This window comes from Hippocampus comes, unplaced genomic scaffold (assembly GCF_001891065.2).
Source record: "Hippocampus comes isolate QL1 unplaced genomic scaffold, H_comes_QL1_v1.1 scaffold299, whole genome shotgun sequence".
Classification (NCBI taxonomy): domain Eukaryota; kingdom Metazoa; phylum Chordata; class Actinopteri; order Syngnathiformes; family Syngnathidae; genus Hippocampus; species Hippocampus comes.
In genome coordinates this window covers 780,819-803,247 of record NW_017805694.1, presented here as the reverse complement: position 1 = coordinate 803,247, position 22,429 = coordinate 780,819, and the positions used below count along the sequence as shown (strand labels likewise).

The window sequence follows — 22,429 nt, the reverse complement described above, 5'->3', positions numbered from 1 at the left end:
GAGGCGGGGTGGAGCTGCTGTGTGGGGGCGGGGGAGGAGGAGGAGGAGGGCCGCCCCGAGAGGGGGGTGGAGGAGGCGCTGCACGGGCGAGAGGGCACTCATGTCAACGAGGAGGAACGCGCGCACACAAAATCTCAAAAAAACCCATCCATGCACCTCTCACACATGCTGCTTGTCGGCGCGTGTGCTCTCGGTATTTTGAGCACACATACCTTCTCTCATCTTGATGGCCCTCTCACACATTGCTGCCATCGAGACTCGGCTCCCTCTGGTCGATTCATCCTCATCTCTCATTCGCACTACTTGCCTCATAAGCACGAACCCTCTCACTTATTCACCCTCATGTGTCGCACCCACCCCCTCTCATTCGACCACACCTTCGCACCCGCAAAGCCTTCTTGTTTCCACTCTCTCTCTCACATCCACTCACGGGCACCAACCTCCCTCTCTTGCGAAAAAAAAAAATCACCCAACCGTCCCCCCTTCTCACACTCCCCTCATGTCTCGTACGCAATTGACCTTTCATGTCCACTCACTCTCACACAAACTTGCTCCCGCTCTCTCGGTATCCGCTTACCCTGCCTCCTGAGCTCGTTCTTGACCGCCTCCACTCCCCCTTTCTTCTCGATGAAGTCGTAGATGACCTTGGAGGTTTCTCTGTCCTTCAACTGAGCCTCTGAGATGCCGCACATGTCAAAGAGGTTCTTCAGCTCCGGGTCCAAATTGTTCAGCTGCAAGGTGGGCAGGAAGGAAAACACACCCACCCACACCCACACCCACGTCCAGGGTCAACTTCCAGACTTTGTTGTGTATCTGCTGTGGGTGGCGCTCTTGTGATTGTCGGCACCGTGACAAGTCAACATTTTTGAGGGATGTTAATGTGTGTGTGTGTGACAACAACAGCTTATTGTCGAGTGATGTCATCATCCACCCGCCACAACACGCACAACATCCTTATTGTGCTGCCACGTGCGTGTGTGCGTGCGCGCTACTCACGTCGAAACCCGTGTTGGGATCCCAGCCCACGTGACCGATGTGCCTGGAGAGACAAAACGGGACAAACGCAATCAGACCACAGCGGCCAGGCTCCCGCACCCTCAACAAATTTTGCGGTACTGTTTGCTAGGTGTGGGACATTTTTTTTTGTTTTTTGGGCAACAAAATGGCACGGCAGTTTTGGCTGGAGTAAGGTCAAGAAGGCGCTCTGACTGGAAGTTGCTGGGCGTGCCGATGTCGGCCTTGGTCAGCTTCTTCTTCTTGACTTTGCTCTTCTTGTCCTTCCTGTGAATCGGCACGTTGTTGACGTGGTACTGCGAGCCGAGGGAGTTGAGCAGGCGCGCGTTGTTGATCTCCGGGTTCTTGATGTCCACCGTGGCGATATGAAGTGTGGGGCCTGCGGAGGGCGCGCCGGGTTACTCAAAACCGCCGCAGGTCACCGCGATACACCCCGACGATGCGGGAAAGACGGGACATCCGTTGACAACTTGACGGCGCAATGCCACTGCGGGTGCCGAAAAGTGAGATAGCGACACACTCGGTACTTTTCGATTCAAATACTTTTAGATCGAGAAGATTAAAAAAAAAAAAAAAAAAAAAAAAAAGAAATCCCATTCGGTCGCTCCTTTGTGACACTTTTGCGAGGCCGTGCAGTTCCGTTGCCGAACGCGGGCCAAGGAGGGCTGCGGCATCGCCTGGGCGGCAGACATTCAGGAGGCGTTTCTTACAGCGGCCACTTTTGCTACAGAGAAGCAAAAGCGCGAATCGCTCATTTTGAAGTTTTTACCGACGCTCCAAAAAGCTTCGCCGGGAGCACACGTGGCAAAACGCGCTTCCGTCACCTATTTGGGCAAGAAGGATGCCAAGGCAAGCTCGTAACTCTTGACGGCACACTAGCTTGAGGCGTTGCGCCTAAGTCAAGCTCAAATCTTCACCACCGGCTTCGCCATTTCATCCGCTGCTACATACGAATTTGTAAATATGGTTCAGTGTTGTTGCCCGTGAAAACACGGCGTCGTCATATTTTGCCCCGGGAATTTGATCCCGGCGCGCTCTGAGTTCTCGGGGGGCACGCGCGTGGGTCCCGCCCATGCCACGTGGCGCGATACGCCGGATGTCGGCAGCATGCTAGGCAGCCGCATCGCAAGTGATCCCATGTCGGATAGCTGCATGCTAAAAAGTGACATGCTAACCGTGTGCCAAACCAACCCCTCTTTTTCACACTTTGACGAGCGTTTGTACTTTTCAATCAACAACGAGCCAGATGTCATCATATCCTCCCTCATCTTTTGAAGTCTCTCGCGCGGCTTCAATGCGCTTGACTCCTCCAATTCTTCATCGCCTCGACAACGTGCGGCAGCGTCCTTAATCCGCAGCAGCTCATCCCGCTGCAAATCCCTCCAAGACTTCCGGCAATCGGCCGATTTCAAAGTCTGACCATCTTTGGTCTTCTACTGAGCTGAACCGGCATCAAAACGACTTTTACGACTGAGTCCAGCACAACAACGGACGACATTGAGCCCCGAGCGTTGGGCGCCAACCGTGAGGCATCGCGACTGTTTTGATGCAGAAACTCGCAGAAAAACAAAGCGGTGGCTTTTGAGACTGACTGATTAGCCGCGCGAACAGAAGTGCCGCACAGATGGAGCGACTCCCCCTCCCCCTCCCTCCCAACGCAGATTAACCTGCGCGACACGCCGCACTTTGCCACTCAGTCACCAAAGGCCAAAGGTTTGTCCTTTTCGGGCAGGGGTGTCAAATTCTTTTTTGCGACAGGCCACATTGTCGTTACGGTTTGCCTCGGAGGGCCGTTATGAATTTGGGGAAGCCATATAAATGTTTAATCCCCTCCACATATTACATACACAGCGCACAACAAATGGATGAATAACTCGTTTCAAAATCATAAGTCAAGAATAAACACTGTTATTGTGGATTTCATAAGACAATTTGAAATTTTGGTCCAGACTTTAGCAAGCGTCACGGAACTTGACATGCTTGATTTGCTTTCGCGGGCCACATAAAATGATGTGGCGGGCCAGATCTGGCCCCCGGGGCCTTGACTTTGACACCCGCGCTTTAGGGCCTCCATCGCTTCCTTTGGCTGAAGCAAATCCACGGCCAGAGCAAAAGTAGCATGCGGGAACGAGTTGTGTCAAACGTGACGTTGGGTTTTTGGGGTTACCGTCCGCTCGCACCGAGGTGCAGTGACCCACCGCATCCAGCAGACAGCGCTCATGCAGATTTTCGAATGACCTCCCTTGATTTGAGACCTTTCAGGCTACTCTCGCTTTGGAATTGAACTCATTCAGTACCAGCCAATTCTGGACCAAGTCTGAAAAGACGTTTGAAAACGTTTTTGGGACTGAATGAGTTGAGGACCCCAAAAAAGTTATTTGTTAAAGCAACATACCGTTATTATTAGTTGTGAATATTATGTATACATTGTTTAAGTAACGCAACCTATTTTTTTTTCTTGTACTGTTAATAGCAATGAACTTTTTCCTTGTTTGTTCAAGGAATTTTTTTTTCTTTGATTAGCATTGCCGCTTGTTACAATTTTATTGTCCAATTTCGGACCCTCAAGCAAATTGCTGGAAAAAAAAAGTTTTTTTAAAAAAAAACTATGTTTTTTCAGCTATGCGGCACAAAGGTGAGAATTGACTGCCCCAAAAAGGTTAACGTACCATTGTTCGACACACCGTTTTTCTCTGCAAAACAAAAATGAACACAATTACCAACGGAGCACAACAAAGTCGAAAAACAAGAAAGAAAAGGAAACGTGAAGAGGAGGAAGAAAAAAAAGATGGAGGAAGGACAAAAGGATGAAGGTGGAGAGGAAGAATTCCAAGAACCGAGGGCGATGAGAAGCAGGGGAAAAAGGGGAGGAGCCAAAGGAGGAGGACAAGGAGAAGACGAAGTGGCAAAAGACAAAAGGCCAGAAAGGTGCAAAAGAAGAAGAATGACGGCCGTGCCAGGTCAAGAGTCCCAAAATGTGCGCCCGGAAGTTGAAAACAACGGAGGCGGGAGGGCCGGCGCGAGGTTAGTGAGACGGCGGGCGGCAAAAAAGCCAGCCGGCGAATCGTCGGTCACGCAAGCGAGCGCCCACAACTTGCCAGTCTTGCGTTGTTGCCTTCGCGCCAGCAGCTCGTTGACGGAGACGCGGAAGCGTTTGGCTTCTTCTTCGCTGGCAAAGTTCAACCCGATCTGGTTGGTCTGAAGGACACACACATGCACACGCACAGCATGACATTTCAAAACAAACAATGGAAAAGCCAATTGAAGGTTTTTTTCCTTGATTATTATTTTCACGAGCACTATTAATCATTTCCATGTTTTGGAAATAGTATTATCCCCCCCCAACCAGCATCCCCATTCGAACTCTTATTTTCATTGGCAGCTTTATTAGTTTCAAGAGCACCATTGCTGAATTCTGTTTATTTTTTTCCCCATTAGCAATTGTCATGATTTGAGGGTTTTTATTTATTTATTTTTTTTAAATAAGACAATTTAGGTTTCATTTTTTTTGTTCATTTTCCATGATGTGCATGACGAGAGAGGAATCCTACTCACGTCCCCTACAAAGGCGATGAAGTAGGACCTGGCGCAGCTGATGGAGAAGTTGTGGTACAGCTCCTGCTCAAACATGGTTTTCCCCTCCTGCGTAGAGCAAGGCACGCCGCGTGTCAGCTCCCCTCTGTTGAGGCTTCGACCGGCGCGCCTCACCTTGATGTCAAAGACGCGGATGAAGTAGGACCGCTGCGGGTTGTCTTTGACCAGGCACGCCACCCCGCAGCATTTCTTCAGCCAGCCGCACACCCGGTCGGCGGCGTACACCTGAACCACCGCCGAACACAACGTCTGCCAAAAACACAGGAATCTCGTCAGAGTGTGTACATGTCCACAGCCCGGTGTGTGTGTGTGTGTGTGTGTGTGTGTGTGTGTGTGTGTGTTCACACTGACTGCGCACCCAAACTTTGTTTTCTTTGAAGCAAAACACGTAATTTAGCTAATGAGGTGGGGTGCCGAACAATTCAAGCAAAAGGCCAGAAAATAATCCTCTCTGGTTAAGGATTGCAAGTATTCACAGGAGGTATAATTCCACTGGTCGCAATTTGGGAGGAAGAAGTGTGGGGGGGGGGGGCTCTCAAAGTCGGTGGATGACCATTAGTCTACTTTTGACAGTGTCACAAAGGTATCATATGTCAAATTTTGGTCAATGTTCTCATTTCCATTTGTAATAGAGTTCAAATGCTGACATTTTGCTGAATAAAAACATCGCGTAATGAAGAGGAACAAGGGACAAAAAAATGTTTTTTAAATTACAAACATGAGACACAAAGCCTGTGAAAGTAGCCTGATATTGTGCAGGATATCTCCACTATTTGCTGGGACTCGGGACAGAGCCCTGCCACAACTAGCGAAAACGATGAGCAACCTACCGAAAATGCAAAGAATTTCTTACTTGAATATTTTAAAACAGAAATATACAACAGACTACAAACTTAATACTTAAATGGTGATTTGGCGTGACCCATAAAAAAAAAAAAAAAGCCAACTCAACACTTCCGCTTACAACCCTGGCTCTACTTATTACTACTTTCCTTTGAGGGTTTCTCCACCTTCGGGCAAGTTAAATTCAATATTTTTACTTCCACTTGAAATTACACACCAAGTTCCCAACATCTCATGTTGTCAAAAGTTGGACGTGAACCCAAACTAAAACTGCATCGCTATTTTGTTGTTTCCGCAATCATGATTGGGAATTTCTCCATTGTGAGACAAATAAAGGTTTTCGTTCTGAAATGATTGTGCGATGTTACCACAAATGTCATTCATGAAATCGTTTTTATTTTCAAAACTAATCATTTATTGAGTGAATTCAGACCATGAACAAAAAGAAACCCCCTCCATATGCATTAGCGATGGGAGAACCGCGAATCATCGGAGGCTCATCATATCCCCAAGAGGGAGATTAATGGGGTGGAAAAAAAGTGGCAGATCGAGCTCCAAAAAAGTGTGCTCGGGTGATGCAGCACATTTAAACGTGACTAGAGCGGCGCAGGTGCGCCGCACGCGCAAACTCACCGCGCATTTCCTGCCCAGGTAGCCGAACAGACAGTCGTTCTCCTGCGGGGTCAGCAGCAGGGAGCCCACGTTCGCGACCCGGCGAGGCAGCGGGTGGCTGTTCATGGCACTCTTGTATGTGGAGGCCCCGCAAAAAAGGACGCGCAAGTAGTACACCCCCCCCCCCGCCAAATAAAAACAACAACAAAAAAAGGGGGCTAAAAAAACAGCAAATTTACACGACGTCGTCCATGCGGGCTGCGGGCGTCGTGGCCTCCATCAGCCGGATCATCGCCGCCGATTTGCGGGCAGGCTTGGTTGACTTTGGAGGGCGGCCAAGGACCGGGCGTGTCTTCTCGGACAAACTTCCTTCACCAAACGACCGAATTCCCCTCTATGGTATAGAATAAGATACACAATCGTCTCTGGTCCCTTTATTTAGATGAGGAAAGGCGAGAGTTTCATCGTTAAAAGTGCAGTCGCCGCAGCAGTGATGCGGCCATCCAACATGGCAACTATACGGGGCGTACCACTTGGGCGAATGAGCGGAGGGGAGTTCTGCGAGTCGCTAGAAATGTCCCCCGATGTTTAAGAGCAAAAGGTGGACCAAAATAACTCGTAAATCATCACCAATATATAGAATAATAACATTTTTGCTCAATAAACACAAGTTCAAGGAGTTAAACACGCTTTATTAGATTCGTTCCTTTTTTCCTACTCAAACGTGGTTCAGTCCGTGGACTGCAGAGCTTTCTGTGGAGGCCAAAGTAGAGAGGCGGGGCTGGGATTGACGTCACGCGCACGAGCCAGATGGCCGACCCTTCGATGCAAAATAAAAGCCCCCAAAGTACTAAAATATTAATCGTGTATTGTTCGCAATCGCTCATCGAATATAACAAATTTAACCTGCAGTTTCATGAGGAATATTTTTTTTGTCCCCCGTGGAAAGAGTGCTATTAGGCGTGAAGGAGGATCAAAACCAACTACAGTACTGTATTTCGATACACAAAACACCCAAACGCGAACCTTTCACTCTTTCTTGTGTTTCTAGAAAACGTTTTTCACCAGTGATGCAACAATGAACTGTCAGCCGCCTCGATTTAAATCAATTTAAACCTACTTTGATTTTAAATTGAAAAATCGAATCAAACTAGTTTTACCATTTCACGGTGACTTTCCGAATTCGTCATTAAACCTGGCGTATTTGCCATGCGTCACGTTTTGTTACGCCCCGTGGCAACGAGAAAATAAAGGGGGGCGGGGGGTGATAAGGTATCGCCTCAATGGTTACTATGGCAACGTGTAAACGGAAACGTTGCATGCTGCTGAATGCGACTGCTTTATGGTGACAGCTCGCGGAGTCGACAATGTCAAAACGGAGCAGATTACTATTACAATTGCATAAATAGATAGATCATGTCGGAGGAGGAGGGCGAAACAATCATTCCTCCGGTATCGGAGGAGAACCAAGGAGAAGCAGGGAACGAGGAGCACACGGATGAAGCAAAGCCAGAACCAGAGGACCAAGGAGAAGCAGGGAACGAGGAGGAGACATTGCCAGGAGTAAGTGCCTCTCCGGACCAAGGAGAGCCAGGAAACGAGGAGGACGCAATAGCAGGGGTAAGCGCCTCTGAGCACCAAGGAGAACCAGGAAATGAGGAACAAGCGAACGAGGCCTTACCAGAAAATGAGCAAGGGCAACCGGGGAACGGGGACGACACTGTACCAGCCGTAAACGTCTCAGAGGGCCAAGGAGAACCGGGCGACGAGGGTGAAAGCTTGCCAGGAGTGAGCACATCCGAGGACCGTGGCGAACCGGGGAGTGAAGATCAACGAGGGAATGATGAGAGCTTATCACAAGTACAAGCTTTCGAGGACCAAGGAGAACCGGGGAACGAGGATGAGACCTTATCTGGAGTAAACAACTCGGAAGTCCAAGAAGAACAAGGGAGGACAGAGGATGAGGAGGCAAACAGCTCAGCGGGAGTAAAGAGCTCAGATGAAGGACCACGAGGTGAGGAGGAGCCGCCCAGCAGCTCGCCACCAGGTGAGTGTGGGACAGCGGAGACGATGTGAAATAATCAGCAGTTCAAATGAATACAAATATACAGAGAGGCCCACTATGCTAGCTGACGCTAACGATGAGCCTCACGCGACGGTGTCTCGAACATCCCAAATAGTCATGCGCAAATCAAGTTGCAACGCGGCGGTAAATGCAAATCACACAAGACGACGATTTGCAGCTCGACCCAAATTTCATTGAACACACGACAAAGACAAGATACGTCGTATTCAAACCGATCAGCTTGATTGTTTTGAGCAAAATATCACAAACTAGGAATTTGATGGCTGCATCACGGTCCCCAAAAAGCGAAGAAAGTTGTGGTATGCTCATCAAACACCTGTTTGGAGCATCCCGCGGGTGGACAGGCTAACCGGGAACGGGAGATGGGGCAAGAAAAAAAGACCCATCCGGACTGCAAAAATGTTTGCCGACGGGGACGGTCGTGCGAAATACGCTCGTCTGATGTTTGTTCCAGGGCAAGCGGCTCGGGATGAGCAGAGCCTCTCGGAACCCGGAGTCGAGCCGCACGGTGCCGTCGCCACGGAGATGACGTCGTCGGACCCCGACGCTCACCTGCTGCTCGCCGATGACGATTCAGAGCGGGACGATCAGCCCAATGTCATCAATGTGAGCCTGATAACCGGTAATGAGAACTTGTGTGTATGTGTGTGTTTTTTTTTTTTAGCGTGTGTGTGTGTGTGTGTGTGTGTGTGTGTGTTTTGTTTTCTTAATCATGTGTTTGTTTTTTTTTATTTAGTGTGTGTGTGTGTGTGTGTGTGTGTGTGTGTGTGTGTTTTTTTTTAAATTGTGTGTTTTTTATCGTGTTTTTTTCCATCCTGTGTGTTTTTTATAGTGTTTTTTTGTTTGTTTGTTTTTTTACATCAAGTTACACTATTCTCAAAATTTGCACGATTTCAGTAAAATTGAAAGATTTCCCATAGCACAGCTGATGAACTTGCCCAGCTTCATTCACATTCACACACACACACGCACACACACACACACACACACACACACACACACACACACACACACACACACATAAATCGGGAGTTGACACACAGCCGATTGTTGTACCTCCGTGCCGCACCCCAGAGGACGGCACGCCGCAGGACTTGCCGGCGGAGGCGGAGCCTCCCCGGCGGCAGAAGGCCTTCCTGGGCGGTTACAGGCACAAGCTGACGGCCGCCGAGTACCACCACGCCGCTTCCCAGACCCCGCGCAGAGCCCGACCCGGGCGAGGCGTGGACATCGTCAGCCGCGACGCGCAGGTACGCACCCTGGAACGAAAATTCACCTCAAGGTCTTCATCACGGAGGGTTTGTAACTCGTCCCGCACGTCAGACGGCAGAGCAGGTGCCACAGACGCAGCAGTGCGCGTCCAGCGTCACCACGCAGATGACCACCGTGGGATGCTACATCTCCAACATGAAGGACAAGCTGCTCAGCCCGGGTAGCTACGTCACCGCCGACGAGTATCACGAAACCAGGCTCAATGCTGTGAGTAACTTTGACGCACGGGAGAAATTGTTACCGGGCTAAAATATCCAAAATGCTGCCGGTCGCCTCCTAACCGGAGCTCGTAGGAGGGAGCACATTGCTCCGATTCTGGCCTCACTTCACATCTACGAGTTCACCTCAAGATGACTGTATTTCGAAATCTTGAAGTGGTCTCGGTCCACCTGACTTGTCTGAAGTATCGGTAGCGGGCGCGTTTGCATGAGCCAACGGGCAGCGCGTGGTGTCCCCCGGCAGGTGATCCGCCTGCAAGCGCACACCCGCCGTTGGCTGAGCTGCCGGGCGGTGGACCGGCTGAGGCGCCAGCGCGACCGCCGTCTGGCCTGGCTGGACCTTCAGGAGCGCAGGAGGCACGAGGAGCGGGCCGAGCAGCTGCAAGACAGCCACAGCCGCTGGATGCAACCGCGCAAGAGGGAGGACCTCAACCTGCTCTACAACGCCCTGGAGAGTAGGTGCAGCCGCCCCGCAGGAGCCATTCCGACCTTTCTGCTGTGCCCGCCTTGGCCCACCTCGGGGATGTACAAGAGCGACGGATATATTGTTTTGTCAGACTCCTCCCCCGCTGTCAGTTTAGCACGAACGCGGGTCACTCGCCACAGAGGATAAAGAATATGAGCGTTTACTGTCATATTGTCTGTCCACATGTGTGGCTGCACCGTTGCTTCGAGAGTTATATCGCCACAACCTGGATGTTTCGTCGACTCAAAAGGCTTAGCGGTGTGTCCGTCGTCAAACGAAGGAGACGTCGTTCTTTTTGTTTTATGTTTCGTTTGACAGAAAGCTAAAATTACATGTCGAAGGTTTAAAGCAACCAGATAACACTGCTAGATTAATGTTAACACGTCATGGGACACGGCACATTGTTGCGGTAATTGAACACAAATGGTGGAGCAACCCGTGTGGACAGACAATATAACAATACTCGGTCACATATCTTGATCCTCTGCAAAGAACGACTGATATTACTGAGGAGCTGAGACCATCTCCATTTACTGTCTATCCGTATGTGTGCATTAGACTGCCCCCAGGTGGTAAAGGCGCGCACGCCAGAAGGAGCAGCACCAGGCCCATTGAATTGATGCAACTAATGTGGCGAAAGCTGTTGAATTCCATCACATTCCAGATCATTTGTGTCATGAGCCACTGGATGTTGCCATAAAGTGCCACATTATACCGTGCCCACCCCACCTCAAAATGTTTTTTGGGATGTGGTGGGCAAAGTAATAGCATTTCCATTCATTTGAACGGGGAAAGAAAACGAAGGTGCCCCCACGAGCGATGCGAAATGAGTGATTTGTGCGTTTGTGCGCCACTCAAGAGTGGAGGAGCGACAAGGAGCGTCAGATCAACGCGACGCTGCGAGGGGCCGAGAGGAAAGCGGCCCTGTGCTCGCTGCTGGAGCAGGAGACGCAGTACATCGCCACCATCGGGCGCCACGGCATCGCCATCAAGAGCAACAACTACAACAAAGCCGTCAGGAAGTTCCTGGACAAGGTCAGAATGCAAACGTTGCCGTCTTTGCGTTTTCGTGACGCGGTCGTTGGAGTCGATGTCATGAGCCACGCCAGAGAAGGAGCGATGGGGGGGGGCCTCCCGCGAGCAGTAATATAGTCCTACCTTTTGGGGGTCGGACAAGTCTCGGCGCCGGATGACGGGTGGTCGATGAATTGGCAGCGCTAACGCTGAGTTGTGGCGGCGTGCGCGTCAGTCGTCGACGCCTCACCAGTGGCGGGCGGCGGACGGTCGCCTCATCGAGATGGACACGCCCGACACCATCCGAGCCAGGGAGCTCGGAGATCTCTACGACTGCGTGGCCATGTCGCCCGTCAGCCAGGAGCAGCGGCTCGACATCCTCCTCTGCCTCAAGCAAACTGTGGAGGTCAGACACACACACACACACACACACACACACACACACACACACACACACACACACACACAGAAGAAATGCAAAATGACAGGTAAGAATGTGTTCCTGTTTTTGTGACAAAAATGATGATGTTGCTGCAGGCACACCCGTGCCCGCTGACTCGGGACATCGTGGAGCTGATCAACAGGGAGGAGGACCTGATGAGACGACAAGTGAAGGCGGCCAACCTGGAAGGTTTGAGGAAGAGGCTGTGCACCTACTTCCTGCAGTTCATCCGCACGCCGGGATTCAACCCTGAGGTGGCCAAGCACCTCAAGGTACAGAGAGAGAAAAACACACACACACACACACACACACACACACACACACACACACACACACACACACACAGCATCATCCACATCATCAGTACAGTGCTTCCAGAAAACGCTTTACACAGAGTCTCACCAAGCTTGTCTGCGAAATTCAAATTTGGAAACCACTGCGATGACAAACAGGAACCAGTAGGTGGCAGCTTTGCATCACTTTGGATTTGAGGCGAGCACAGCTTTGAGTTGAAGAAAAAAAAAAAAAGATGAGTGATCTGAGCTCGACATGTCCATGATGAGGGAGGGGAACGCCCATGCATTGTTTTGGATGTTTTTCACAAGAATGCCATTTTCTCCACTTTTTGGTCAGAAAGTGGTGCTTTTTATTAAATTTTTTTAATTAAGTTCATTTATCAACTCAAAGTTGCATAGAAAACACCTAGTAAAAAAAAAAAACAACAAGATTCACCTTTAATCCCTTTGGAATATCGTAGAAAGGGTTCTGTCAGTCGTCATCTGTACCTGTACAGGTACAGATGACGACTGACAGAACCCTTTCTACGATGGAACTTTCCTGTACGACTGAGAGCCTCCACAAGCCCTTTGGAATAGTGAAGCGCGATGTACAGTGTTGCAGAATTGTTGGGCTGAGATGCCCTACCGTTCATTTTTCAAAATATTTTTTTTAACGACAATGTGGGGGCGGGGGGAGGGGAAAGATCGGCTTGAACTGTTATCTGTAAATATCTATCCATCCATTATCCGAGCCGCTTCACCCTCACGAGAGTCGCGGGCGTGCCGGAGCCTGCGCCAGCCGTCTCCGGGCAGGATATGGAAACGATTGTTATCTTTATGTAAACGGACTCCATTTTGGAATGTCACCAAGTGTGGCAAAAGTGAAGCGCTGTTCACCGCATTTGTGAATTTGGAGAGGCAACTAAGCTAGTGACGGTGGCAATGCCCGCCCAGGTGCCCCAGAACACGTCGCAGCTGAGGAACGACGTGTTCCTGTGCCACGGCTGCCAACGCTACCTGAGCTCGACCCACTTCCGCTCGTGCGCCCGGGTCCACATGAACCGCCGCTGCCTGGACTGCGCCCGGCTCAAGAACGTGGCCGGCAGCCGCGACGACTTCTCCTGCTACAAGAACATCCTCAAGAGGCTGAGGGACGCCGAGCTGCTCCTCAACAAGGACAACTTCATTCCCTTCATCCTGCAGGTGGTCTCGCGCGCCTGACAGACTGACAGACAGACAGACAGAAAGAACAAAATTGCCAAAAACGCTCTAAAACGGCTGGCCATATGGCAAACTGCTGCTGCTGGTCAATGTGCGTTACGATTTGTAAAAAGGGGATTTGACAAAAGCATCCCAAAGCAGATTGGGGACCAGAGAACTAGAGGGGGAAAAAAAACCCTTTTGGTTATTCGCATTCAGCGACGTAAAAGAAAAATACAGGAAAACCAACTAAATGTAAAAACAACCAGAAAAAGTGAAAGATGAAATGCAAACGTATCGAGTTGAAATTTGGACACCACGGAACTCCAGTTGGGTAGTGATTCTTTCACATACCACTAGAGGGAGCCCAAGTAACACTTGTGGCGCCAGTCGCAAACTCAGAAAATTTGTTTTGGAAAATGGAGCAGGATTCCAAACGTCGATGTTCTTCCACATCATACTTTGAATCCCAGACTTACGTCTCAACCAGGGTTAGAATAGTTTCGCCTTTTTCATTGTGGGTCGTTTTGACTTCGCTTTTTAAATTCGGTGCCTTTGAATTTGCTCTTTTTGAGCAAGTTTGGTCGCTTGTGATACTTGTTTATTTCATGTTTCGTCTCAGTTTTAAATTTCGTTTTACTGGGAAGGCGCGAAATAAACAAAGATCTATATTCATATAGACACGCGGGGTGGGGGGGCAGGAAGAGAATATTGGTCGAGTCAAATATTTTTTTCAAAAAGGGCACTAAAAGTCATGCAATCATAACATCAACTAAAATTCTCAATTGACTATTTGACCTTCCTTCTTTTATACGGACGCACAACAATATCCCTCAAAAAATTAATCTAAAATACAAGCGGCAAAGAAACGGAATTTGTAGGTGACAAGGTTGGTTTTTTTTGAAGTAATTGTTTTGATTTTATTGCTAGATTGCCGTTTTTTTCCCCCATTAGTTTTTGTTCACCACAATAAGTTTGGTGCGAAGCCCGAGTGTAACGGCGGCTTGTGTCGTACCGTTGAGGTGGAGGACATCCAGTACCTGGTGGAGGTCATCTGGGGGTCCCGCTCGGCCCTGAGCGGCAGCAGCGACCTGTACAGCCTGGTCCTGGTCCGATGGGAGCGCCACAAGGACTGGAGCCCCTGGAACTGCGTCCTGCTCTGCAAAGAAGAGACGGACGCTCACCTCTTGGTGGAGGACTTGCTCAAGGTCGGACGCTGGCCCCACCAGCACACGCAACTCGCACACTACACTGACTACCTCGGGGAAAATGGGTCAACTTTCCCAAGCGGCGGGTGTGTTTCCGGGTCGGTCGCAGAAAAGAAAAATCTTTAGTCGTCTCGCAATGGAGAAATTCCCAATTCACAGCAGCAAAGTTATGAAAGGAAGAAGAACAAAAATAAAGGAGCTGCTGGAAAGGCGGTCACTCTCGTGGCGCCATCTTGAAGTCAAAAAAACAAAAATAACACAACACATAAGCCACAGACAGTGTGGAAAGCATCAACACAGGCCTAGAGCTCCCTCTTGCGGTTTAATGTGAAAATACCATGTCAAATGATAGAATGTGTTAATTATTTCACACACAAGTCGCTCCAGAGTATAAGTCGCACCCCCGGCCAAACAATGAAAAGAACTGCGACTTATAGTCCGGAAAATACGGTAACATTTCCGTACGTGACGTTTTGTCAATGCCAACTTTTGGACGCGTGAAGGCACCTCCCGTCCTATAAGTGCAGTGAAGGAGTATCGCTAGCACAGCAGAAGTGCGAGTATTTTGTGTCGCCTGAAGTGCCGCCGCCCATTTGTTGTCAACGTTTCCTTCAGGAGTACGACGTCCCCATCGTCCGCAGCGTGGAGCACAAACATTTGCTGGCCCGCCGCCACTACAACCACATCACCGCCATGGCCGTCCACTCGGCCAAAGCGGCGGCCGCCGCCGCCGCTGCGGCCGCCAAACGCGGAGGCTGCAGGACCTGAACGAGAGCCACAACATTTGCTTGAGCCCCATCTCAGTCCGACCCTTCAGCACTGCTACAAAGTCAAACATGTCAATAAAATAAATAAAAAATCTCATCAGTGTGCGACTGGTGACAAAGCAAAAGAAGTCGTAGGCAATATCTAAAAAAACAAATGTGATTTTTTTTTTTTTTGCACCTCCAACATTGAAGTTCAAAAATAATTAAAAAATGACTGATCTTACAACTACAAATCATGTGACAAATGTTCATAGTTTTTCACAGTTGCGTATCTTTTCTGGGTGGCCTTTAAGGGGCGTGACCCCGAAAGCGTCCGCTGGTTGGCCAATTAGTCTGCATGAGAGCGCCCGGGCGCGAGCTGTGGCCTACAGCAGCTCCTTGCGAGTGCGGCTATTTTCTAGTCGTGTGTTTGACTTGACTCGTTTGTCCCGTTCAACAAGCGGCAACTGCGGCTCCCCTTTCCCACACGCAAAGGCATCACAGCACCTATATGGCCGCTTTACAGTGACTAGCATTTGAAGCTCTCTCACGACTCCAAATTTTGCCTCGGAACACAAAGCATCAAGTTGGGCCACGGATCCCCCCCGCGTACGGTGAGAAGAGTAAAGATGCCACAGCTGGCGTCTCGTGTCTATGCGCCAAAGGAAAGTGTGAGTCAGCACATTTTCAAAGCGCTTTTGAGCAGCCAAATGTAAATAAAAAAAAAAAAAACCCAAAAAAAACGCTTGTTCTGTTGAAGCAGCACTGTTAATAAAAAGCATTAAAAAGAAAAGAAAAAAGAAAAATGACATCTGGAAAGTGCAGTCGGATCGCCGCCAGTTGAAAACCACACCATCAATAATCCACATCATCCTGGCCAAAATGTGTGCGAGGAGCTCGTTACACAATCCGCACTCATCTTTTTCAATTTTGTTTTTGTTAACTTTTTGGTTTGAATTCCACCATTCTCTCTCTCTCATCCCGTCTTGTCATGTCATCTTTTGTCGACGTTTAGTGCCGGTTTGATATTTTCCACCATGCGCTCACGCGACATGGTGGAAAATATCCTTCCAGCAGAAAGAGCATTTTGATGTGTTCCAGATTGGCGGCTCAGTGCCGGGAAATACATTCAGCGCTCGCCGCTCGCTCGTCTTTGGTCATTAAAAAAAAATATGTATGACAAAAATATATCAATTAAAAAAAAATATATATATTTTAAATAAAATCATTCAATTAAAAAAAATCTACATATATTTTAACTGCCCCCATGAATTCATCCTGAGGACTAAACTTGAATAAATCAATAAAATGGATGTATCATGACCTCTAGGAAATGGTACCGAGGCCAAGTTTCCAGTTGGACTTAAACGAAGCGGCTTTTGAACAAGAACATCATCTTGAGCGGTGGCCGCCAAGCTGCAATGCGCGCGTGCTATTTCCAGTCTGTTGGACAGACGCCACCTGCTGGCGTGGAGGCTTTGAGGTTTGTTTCACCCTCATTTGTTGCTATGTTGCGCGGAAGCCCGTCGGGGCGGGAGCCAAACGTTTTGGAGGAGATTTTTGGGCTGGCTGGCTCCACCAAAATCCTCTCCGAAATCTTGACGCCGTCTGCAGTGACGGCTGGTTGGAAAAATTCCACCCGCTCGGGCCTCATCTTGATGAGCCCCTCCCCCTACTCCTTGCTCCAAAACGGAGCTCCGTGTGAACTCTTGGTGGCTTCATTGCTTTCTTTTGCGGTCTGGCCGAGCATGTGTTCAACTTGGGTTTCTGCGGGCCTGCGGGCGGTCGGCAGACCTCGCCGCACTCGGGTCGGGGAGCTCCAGAACAAAACCTTGTCCCGCTCCTGAGGTTTTGCTGCACATGACGGAACGCTGTGATTCATGGCAGCTTTCGAGTGGTGGGGCCTTAACTTACAAGTGCCAAACACATTTTATTTATTTATTTTTTTTGCTTTGACTTGTGAGCAAAAAAAAAAAAAAAGTTTCAGACATTGTGTCATGAAATGACCGCAAGGAATTTCACACCATCCGGCCACAATCGGTTCATTGTGCGTGCTCTTGTTGTTGTTGTTGCGTTTTGTTGGTGTGTTTTGTGAAGGCATTTTGCCAAGATGTTTTTGGAAAACCGAAGAAAGTGAGAGGTGAGAAGAAGTCGCCTGAAAAATAGCACATGAGGAAAATTGGAATTTTCTGACATTCTATTTTGCAGTACATTACTTTTTTTTGGGGGGGGGGGGGGGGGGAACTGGGGGGGGGGGGGCGGCGATGGCGGCACGCTCTCGAGTGGGACCTCACGCAAGCTTTTATACACACGCGACGCTCTCGTTTTGAAGATTCGCATCCATGAACCCCGACTCGTATGACTGAGCCGGGACCCGTTCCTGCGTGTACTGCCAAGGCTCGGGCCGGGTGCCGAGTGAGATCCTGCGGGAGCAAAATAACATTAGGGGGGAGTCGGGGTGAGCACGCTGGTTTTCAGGTGGTCCAATCTTCAAACGGCATCGCGACGGTCTCACAAAAAGCTGACTTCTGGCTGCGCACGCAACTGAAACGCAGCTTTACTGTGTTTACTTCTGACTCTGGACACCGGCAGAGGAATTACTTTCCAAACTTGTCAGGGTCTGCGAGGGTCCGTTCATCCGCGACCTGAACCGCTTTATCCTCGCGAGGGTCGCGGGCGTGCGACGGCTCCAATGTTAAGTCTGAGAGGTCGTCGCAAACGCAAAGCCGTGTTTCAAAGGATGTCCTTGGAGAGACAGGGAGCCGGGGCGCAAGACCGGTTCTGGTCGGCAAGAACGTGGTGACCTCGGCAAAAGGTTTGTGACGAAAGGCCACGCTTCAAGGGATCACTTCAGTTTTTTTTGTTTTTTTTTTCCCCTGATGAAAGAAGAGGGTTCAAACCATCTCTCGATAGGTTCCGTAGCGACAGAACTCAACCTTCTGCGCAGGCCTTGAAAAATTAGCAATGATTGTCAACGGGTTTCCCTCCATTTTTCTTTTCCAAAGTGACTTTGGAGCCGTGAGCATTTTGGATTGGAAACGGGGGGCCCTCCGAGGGACGGTCCATTTGTCATTTTCTTTGTCATCGCCACGAGGGGCAGCCTTCACTCGTGTTGTTGCGTAAGCGGAGCACATTCTGGGTCATGGTGTCCTCCCGTTTGATTATGCGTGCTCAACGAAGCTCCTAATGCGTCTCTCGGCGGGGCTGCGTGGCGGCGCGGCGGCCACTCATTGCGGCGGAGCGGGGATCGGGGTCGCATGGCGTCGACGGGGCTCCGGGTCCTGGCGCTGGCCTTGTGGGCGAGCGTCGGGGCTCGGGGGGACGGGCGCAAGCCGGCCCGGGCGCCCCTCATCCCCCAACGGCCCTTCGTGGTGGTGTGGAACGCCCCCACCGAGCCGTGCCGCCTGCGCTTCCGGGTGGACTTGGACCTGAGCGTCTTCGACATCGTGGCCAACCTCAACGAAACCCTGAGCGGACCCAACGTGACCATCTTCTACCACGGCCACCTGGGCTACTATCCGTACTACTCCGACTCGGGCCTCCCCGTCAACGGCGGCCTCCCGCAAAACCAGAGCCTCTCCAAGCACCTGGGCAAGGCCCGCGGCGACATCGACAAAGTCATCCCTCACAAGGACTTCCGAGGCTTGGGCGTCATCGACTGGGAGAACTGGAGGCCCCAGTGGGTGCGCAACTGGGGCGGCAAGGACATCTACCGCAACAAGTCCAAGGAGCGGATCCGCCGGCTGCACCCCGGCTGGCCCGAGAGCAAAGTGGAGAAGGAGGCCAAGGAGAGCTTCGAGAAAGCCGGCCGCGACTTCATGAATCTGACTTTGGCCCTGGCGCGGGGCCGCCGCCCGGACGGCTTGTGGGGCTTCTACTTGTTCCCCGACTGCTACAACTACGGCTACAAGCAACGCCCGCGGCGCTACACCGGCGAGTGTCCCAACGTGGAGCACGTGCGCAACGACCACCTGATGTGGTTGTGGAAGGAGAGCACGGCCCTCTACCCGTCCATCTACCTGGACTACGAGCTCAAGTCCTCGGCCAACGCCCTCAAGTTCGTCCACTTCCGGGTCAAGGAGGCCATGAGGATCGCCTCCATCGCGCGGCCGGACGTCACCTTGCCGGTTTTTGTCTACTCCAGACCTTTCTACGCCTACACCTTCGCGGTTCTGACGCAAGTGAGGACTTTGGACGGGCTCGGGCGTCACACTCGCCGCCGGGTTTTTTTTTTTTTGCCTCTACTTTTCTGTGCTTTGCTCAGAGCGACCTGGTGCGCACCATCGGGGAGAGCGCTGCCCTCGGAGCGTCCGGCGTTGTCCTCTGGGGATCGTCCGAGTACGCCAGATCGCAGGTAAGGACGCCGATGACCGCGCGGGGAGGAGGAGGAGGATGGCGGCCGATCCAAGAATTAGGGAGAGAGCGGAGACGCGGCTCAGCAAATTTTGAACTCGAGATGCAGGACAACTTTGAGATAATCGCGAGGTTTTTGTTCGGGTTTTTTTTTTTTTGTTGTTGCGTCGATTTCAAATCTGCCCTCCTTTTTTCTTGACTACATTCGGCTTTCATCATCATAATTATGTGTGATGTCGTAACATTTAATATTGATGAATGAAGGGCTGGATTGGGCAAGGTGGATTTTTTTTTTCTGAAACTTCAGCTATAAATGACAAAGCAGAGTAAAAAGTGGGTCAAACTTAAAAAAAAAAAAGATTGGAAGATCTCAAAAACCCGACTTTTTTTTGTTTTTTTTTAAAAAGCAGCGCCAAACACGTTTAGGGAGACAAAAAAATGAAAATATCTGATAAACCTGATGCGCTCGACTAAGAGCAAATACCCGTAACATGATTTTGTTAAATCAGCGTCAAAAACTCCTTGAAGGACAAATCAAGCCATCTGTCATGAAAACTTGCTGTTGTGCTCTGGGCTGGGACGATGATCGCCGCTGATATTTGTTATTCTGACGAATCTCAGCATTTAAAACAAAACAAAACAAAAGATCAACTTCCACTGTGTTAATGTCAGGGAACCATTTATTTGAATTTGCGGTGAACGTTAAGATTTGCTACCTCTCTCTCTATCTACCAGTATATATGTCACTAAATCGTCCAGGAGGAAAAAAAAAAAAAAAAACCCTTGGAAAGTGATGAGTGGGTGGGGAATAATGGAATCATCCCAAACGCGGCGACCGTTTCATGATTTCTTCATCATAACAGAAGGTTGTGCCGGTTGTCGTGCAGCGCAACTGTCTGACGGTGAAGAAGTACATCGACGGCCCTCTGGGCCACTACGTGGTCAACGTGACGTCGGCCGCCAAGCTGTGCAGCAAAGCCCTGTGCAAGAAGAACGGGCGCTGTGTGCGCAAGAGCCTGGACTCGGGCGCCTACCTGCACCTCAACCCGCGACGTTTCAGCGTGCGCCGGGCGGCGGCGGCGGCAGTGGCGGGGCCCCGCTTCCGCGTCAGCGGCCACCTCAGCCACCAAGACGTCTTGGACATGAAGCACAAGTTCACCTGCCAGTGCTACCGGGGCTGGAGCGGCATCCACTGCGAGGTGCCCCAGGTGGCGCCGCCGCCGCCCGGCACTCTGCTGGCCGACGTCCGGATGCTCCTGTCGCTTCACTTCTCCTGCCTGTGCATCATCGCGCTTTTGGGCGTCTGTCTTCTCCTCAAGTGTCTCTTGGTCTAAAAACGCCGACGCGCGCTGAGCTCACTTCCTGTTCAAGTGTCCAAGGGCCACTTGGGGAAAAAAAGAAAATTGTAGTCGTAACGGCTTCTAGTTTGCCTTCTCGCAACCTTTTTGGAGCTAACCTGACAGCCCGTGACAAACGTCATTTTTGTATTTTTAGTTTTGATTTCTGTCGTGTCGCGGGCCACTGGAAAATGGATGGCGGGCCGCAAATGGCCCCTGAGCCATAGTTTGGACTCCCTGTTCTAATGGAAATGACTCACATAGTCATGCCATTCTTAAATGTGGTGAAGCAGCATGTGGCTCAAGGTTACACTCGTCAACACATTTTAATTTTTTTTTTTTTTTTAAATCAGAGTTGTTTGTAAACTTTTCTAGAGGATTTTAGTTTCGTTTTTTTTTTCTTTTTTTTTCACAGATTCCAAATCTGGCCTTGTTTTTTCTTGAGCACATTGTACTTTGACGTGAATAAAAATATAATATGTAAAGTAGTAAAACATTTCATAACGTTGATGGATGAACGGTTTGATTCAGCAATAGGCGGATTTTTTTTTTTCCTCAAGTAAAATCCCTCCTGCGCAACCTTTTAGGGGGTCACGTCACAAAGAAAACATGTCGAAAAGCTGATGTGATACAAATTTGCAAATATGATAAATATAAATAAATTCAACTTCTTGAATCCACATTTCAAAGTGAGCGTCGATAGACACAAGGCAACGCCTGCAATTCGACCGACCTCAGACTTGCCTTCGGCGTCCTAATTAACATTTTCTCGTCACTGCACAAAAGCTGCAAGCAGTTTTTAGGCTCAACAGTTTGTCGATGGTCAAACTTGTGCTACGAGCCCGCTCAGGGAACAAATTCAACTCGTATCTCAAGATGACACCGTGTAGCTACGCCGAGACATTTTTGAAATCGGTGTCAAAAATACGTCCCGAGTCCCCGAAAGCCATCTCGGATTGAAATTGGCCGTCGGTACCCGTCGTCTAGCGTGAAACATGATGACGACGTCAAGTCCGTGACCTCGGCGCGCCCTTCATCTCCCGCGCGGACGTTTGGCTTCTGGCTCCGCAAACTCCATCGGAGCGGAGGGCGCCGTCCATATGTGGGAACGGCGCCGCTGCCAGGCGGGAGGAAGCGCTTCAGGCTCAGAGGGGGGCGGACGTAAAGGCCTCGTCATGCCAGACGTTCCGGGGGGGGTCGGCTTCACCCCGAGACTTTTGTCTTGGCTGCTGGGCCACAAGAATTTGGCCGCGGCGAGGCCGGGAGACGCGGCGCGGAGTCGTCAGCCGACGCGGAGAGGCCCAGCGGGCAGCGGCCTTACGTAATTGCCTGCCCCCCCACCCCATCCCCTCCAAATGAATAGATGTCCACAATGCGGTCCGCGCATACATCTTGTCTGTCCGCTCCACATAAAAGGAAAAACACGTTTCCTGCTCGTCAGCAAAAAGCGCTCACAATAAAACGACGACAGGCCAGACTTGGTGTGTTTTCCCACGTCGAAAAGTCCTCAGGAGACATTTCCAAACCTCAAACTGACAAGGTCGGGGAAGCCGACGCCCGCTTGGGGGAAAAATATATGAAATAATTGCAACGACAAATCAAATATTTGCACTGACGTAAAGCCGACGGACAAAAAAAACAAGTCATTCTATTCCCAGGGCTGGGGGGAGGGGCGGAAAGTTTGTTTGGTGTCACCCAAAATAACAACAATAATAATAATAATAATAATTCTATTTCCAGGGGTGG

General features: G+C 50.2%; 3 protein-coding genes and 2 long non-coding RNA genes across 6 annotated transcripts in view; 2 read left to right on the top strand and 3 right to left on the bottom strand.

Annotated features, from left to right (window-relative positions):
- wasla (WASP like actin nucleation promoting factor a) overlaps positions 1-7,024 on the bottom strand; it is an 8,933-nt gene extending 1,909 nt beyond the window's left edge. Inside the window, exons 1-9 of the mRNA XM_019881804.1 lie at positions 6,085-7,024; positions 4,723-4,857; positions 4,570-4,656; positions 4,113-4,212; positions 3,684-3,707; positions 1,210-1,393; positions 997-1,039; positions 578-731; positions 16-78 (exon numbers count right to left, since the gene is read on the bottom strand). Of these exons, the coding sequence (XP_019737363.1) occupies positions 16-78; positions 578-731; positions 997-1,039; positions 1,210-1,393; positions 3,684-3,707; positions 4,113-4,212; positions 4,570-4,656; positions 4,723-4,857; positions 6,085-6,189 (895 nt within the window). The 5' untranslated portion in view covers positions 6,190-7,024. The remainder of the gene's footprint in view (positions 1-15; positions 79-577; positions 732-996; positions 1,040-1,209; positions 1,394-3,683; positions 3,708-4,112; positions 4,213-4,569; positions 4,657-4,722; positions 4,858-6,084) is intronic.
- Positions 7,025-7,030: 6 nt separating this feature from the next.
- iqub (IQ motif and ubiquitin domain containing) lies at positions 7,031-15,103 on the top strand. Its single transcript, XM_019881800.1, has 11 exons — positions 7,031-8,110; positions 8,604-8,771; positions 9,224-9,399; positions 9,473-9,628; positions 9,884-10,094; positions 10,965-11,140; positions 11,355-11,525; positions 11,657-11,833; positions 12,794-13,042; positions 14,062-14,247; positions 14,863-15,103. Exons 1-11 carry the CDS (start codon positions 7,480-7,482, stop codon positions 15,013-15,015), a joined length of 2,454 nt encoding a protein of 817 aa, XP_019737359.1. The 5' UTR covers positions 7,031-7,479; the 3' UTR covers positions 15,016-15,103.
- Positions 9,009-9,246, bottom strand: LOC109522982 (uncharacterized). The gene is made up of 2 exons (XR_002169674.1): positions 9,146-9,246; positions 9,009-9,074 (listed from the first exon to the last, which is right to left on the bottom strand). It is a non-coding gene; the product is annotated as an uncharacterized LOC109522982 (long non-coding RNA).
- The window catches only part of LOC109522981 (uncharacterized), a 20,739-nt gene continuing 11,287 nt past the window's right edge, over positions 12,978-22,429 (bottom strand). Inside the window, exons 2-3 of the long non-coding RNA XR_002169673.1 lie at positions 14,080-14,198; positions 12,978-13,064 (exon numbers count right to left, since the gene is read on the bottom strand). This is a non-coding gene — a long non-coding RNA (uncharacterized LOC109522981). The remainder of the gene's footprint in view (positions 13,065-14,079; positions 14,199-22,429) is intronic.
- On the top strand, positions 17,741-21,032 carry hyal6 (hyaluronoglucosaminidase 6). Of its 2 annotated transcripts, XM_019881802.1 has the most exons (4): positions 17,741-19,174; positions 19,258-19,347; positions 20,234-20,681; positions 20,870-21,032. In XM_019881802.1, the coding sequence occupies exons 1-3, from the start codon at positions 18,251-18,253 to the stop codon at positions 20,678-20,680; spliced, it is 1,461 nt and encodes a 486-aa protein (XP_019737361.1). In that variant the 5' UTR covers positions 17,741-18,250; the 3' UTR covers position 20,681; positions 20,870-21,032. The 2 variants fall into 2 exon arrangements, with proteins under 2 accessions (XP_019737361.1, XP_019737360.1); XM_019881801.1 differs by lacking the exon at positions 20,870-21,032 and having other exon boundaries at positions 20,234-20,730.

Coding starts and splice junctions, on each gene's coding strand:
- iqub (XM_019881800.1), top strand. CDS start 7,480: ATGTCGGAGGAGGAGGGCGAAACAATCATTCCTCCGGTATCGGAGGAG. Junction 8,111..8,603: donor GCCCAGCAGCTCGCCACCAG/GTGAGTGTGGGA, acceptor TGTTTGTTCCAG/GGCAAGCGGCTCGGGATGAG. Junction 9,629..9,883: donor ACGAAACCAGGCTCAATGCT/GTGAGTAACTTT, acceptor GTCCCCCGGCAG/GTGATCCGCCTGCAAGCGCA.
- hyal6 (XM_019881802.1), top strand. CDS start 18,251: ATGGCGTCGACGGGGCTCCGGGTCCTGGCGCTGGCCTTGTGGGCGAGC. Junction 19,175..19,257: donor CCTTCGCGGTTCTGACGCAA/GTGAGGACTTTG, acceptor TGCTTTGCTCAG/AGCGACCTGGTGCGCACCAT. Junction 19,348..20,233: donor CCGAGTACGCCAGATCGCAG/GTAAGGACGCCG, acceptor GTTGTCGTGCAG/CGCAACTGTCTGACGGTGAA.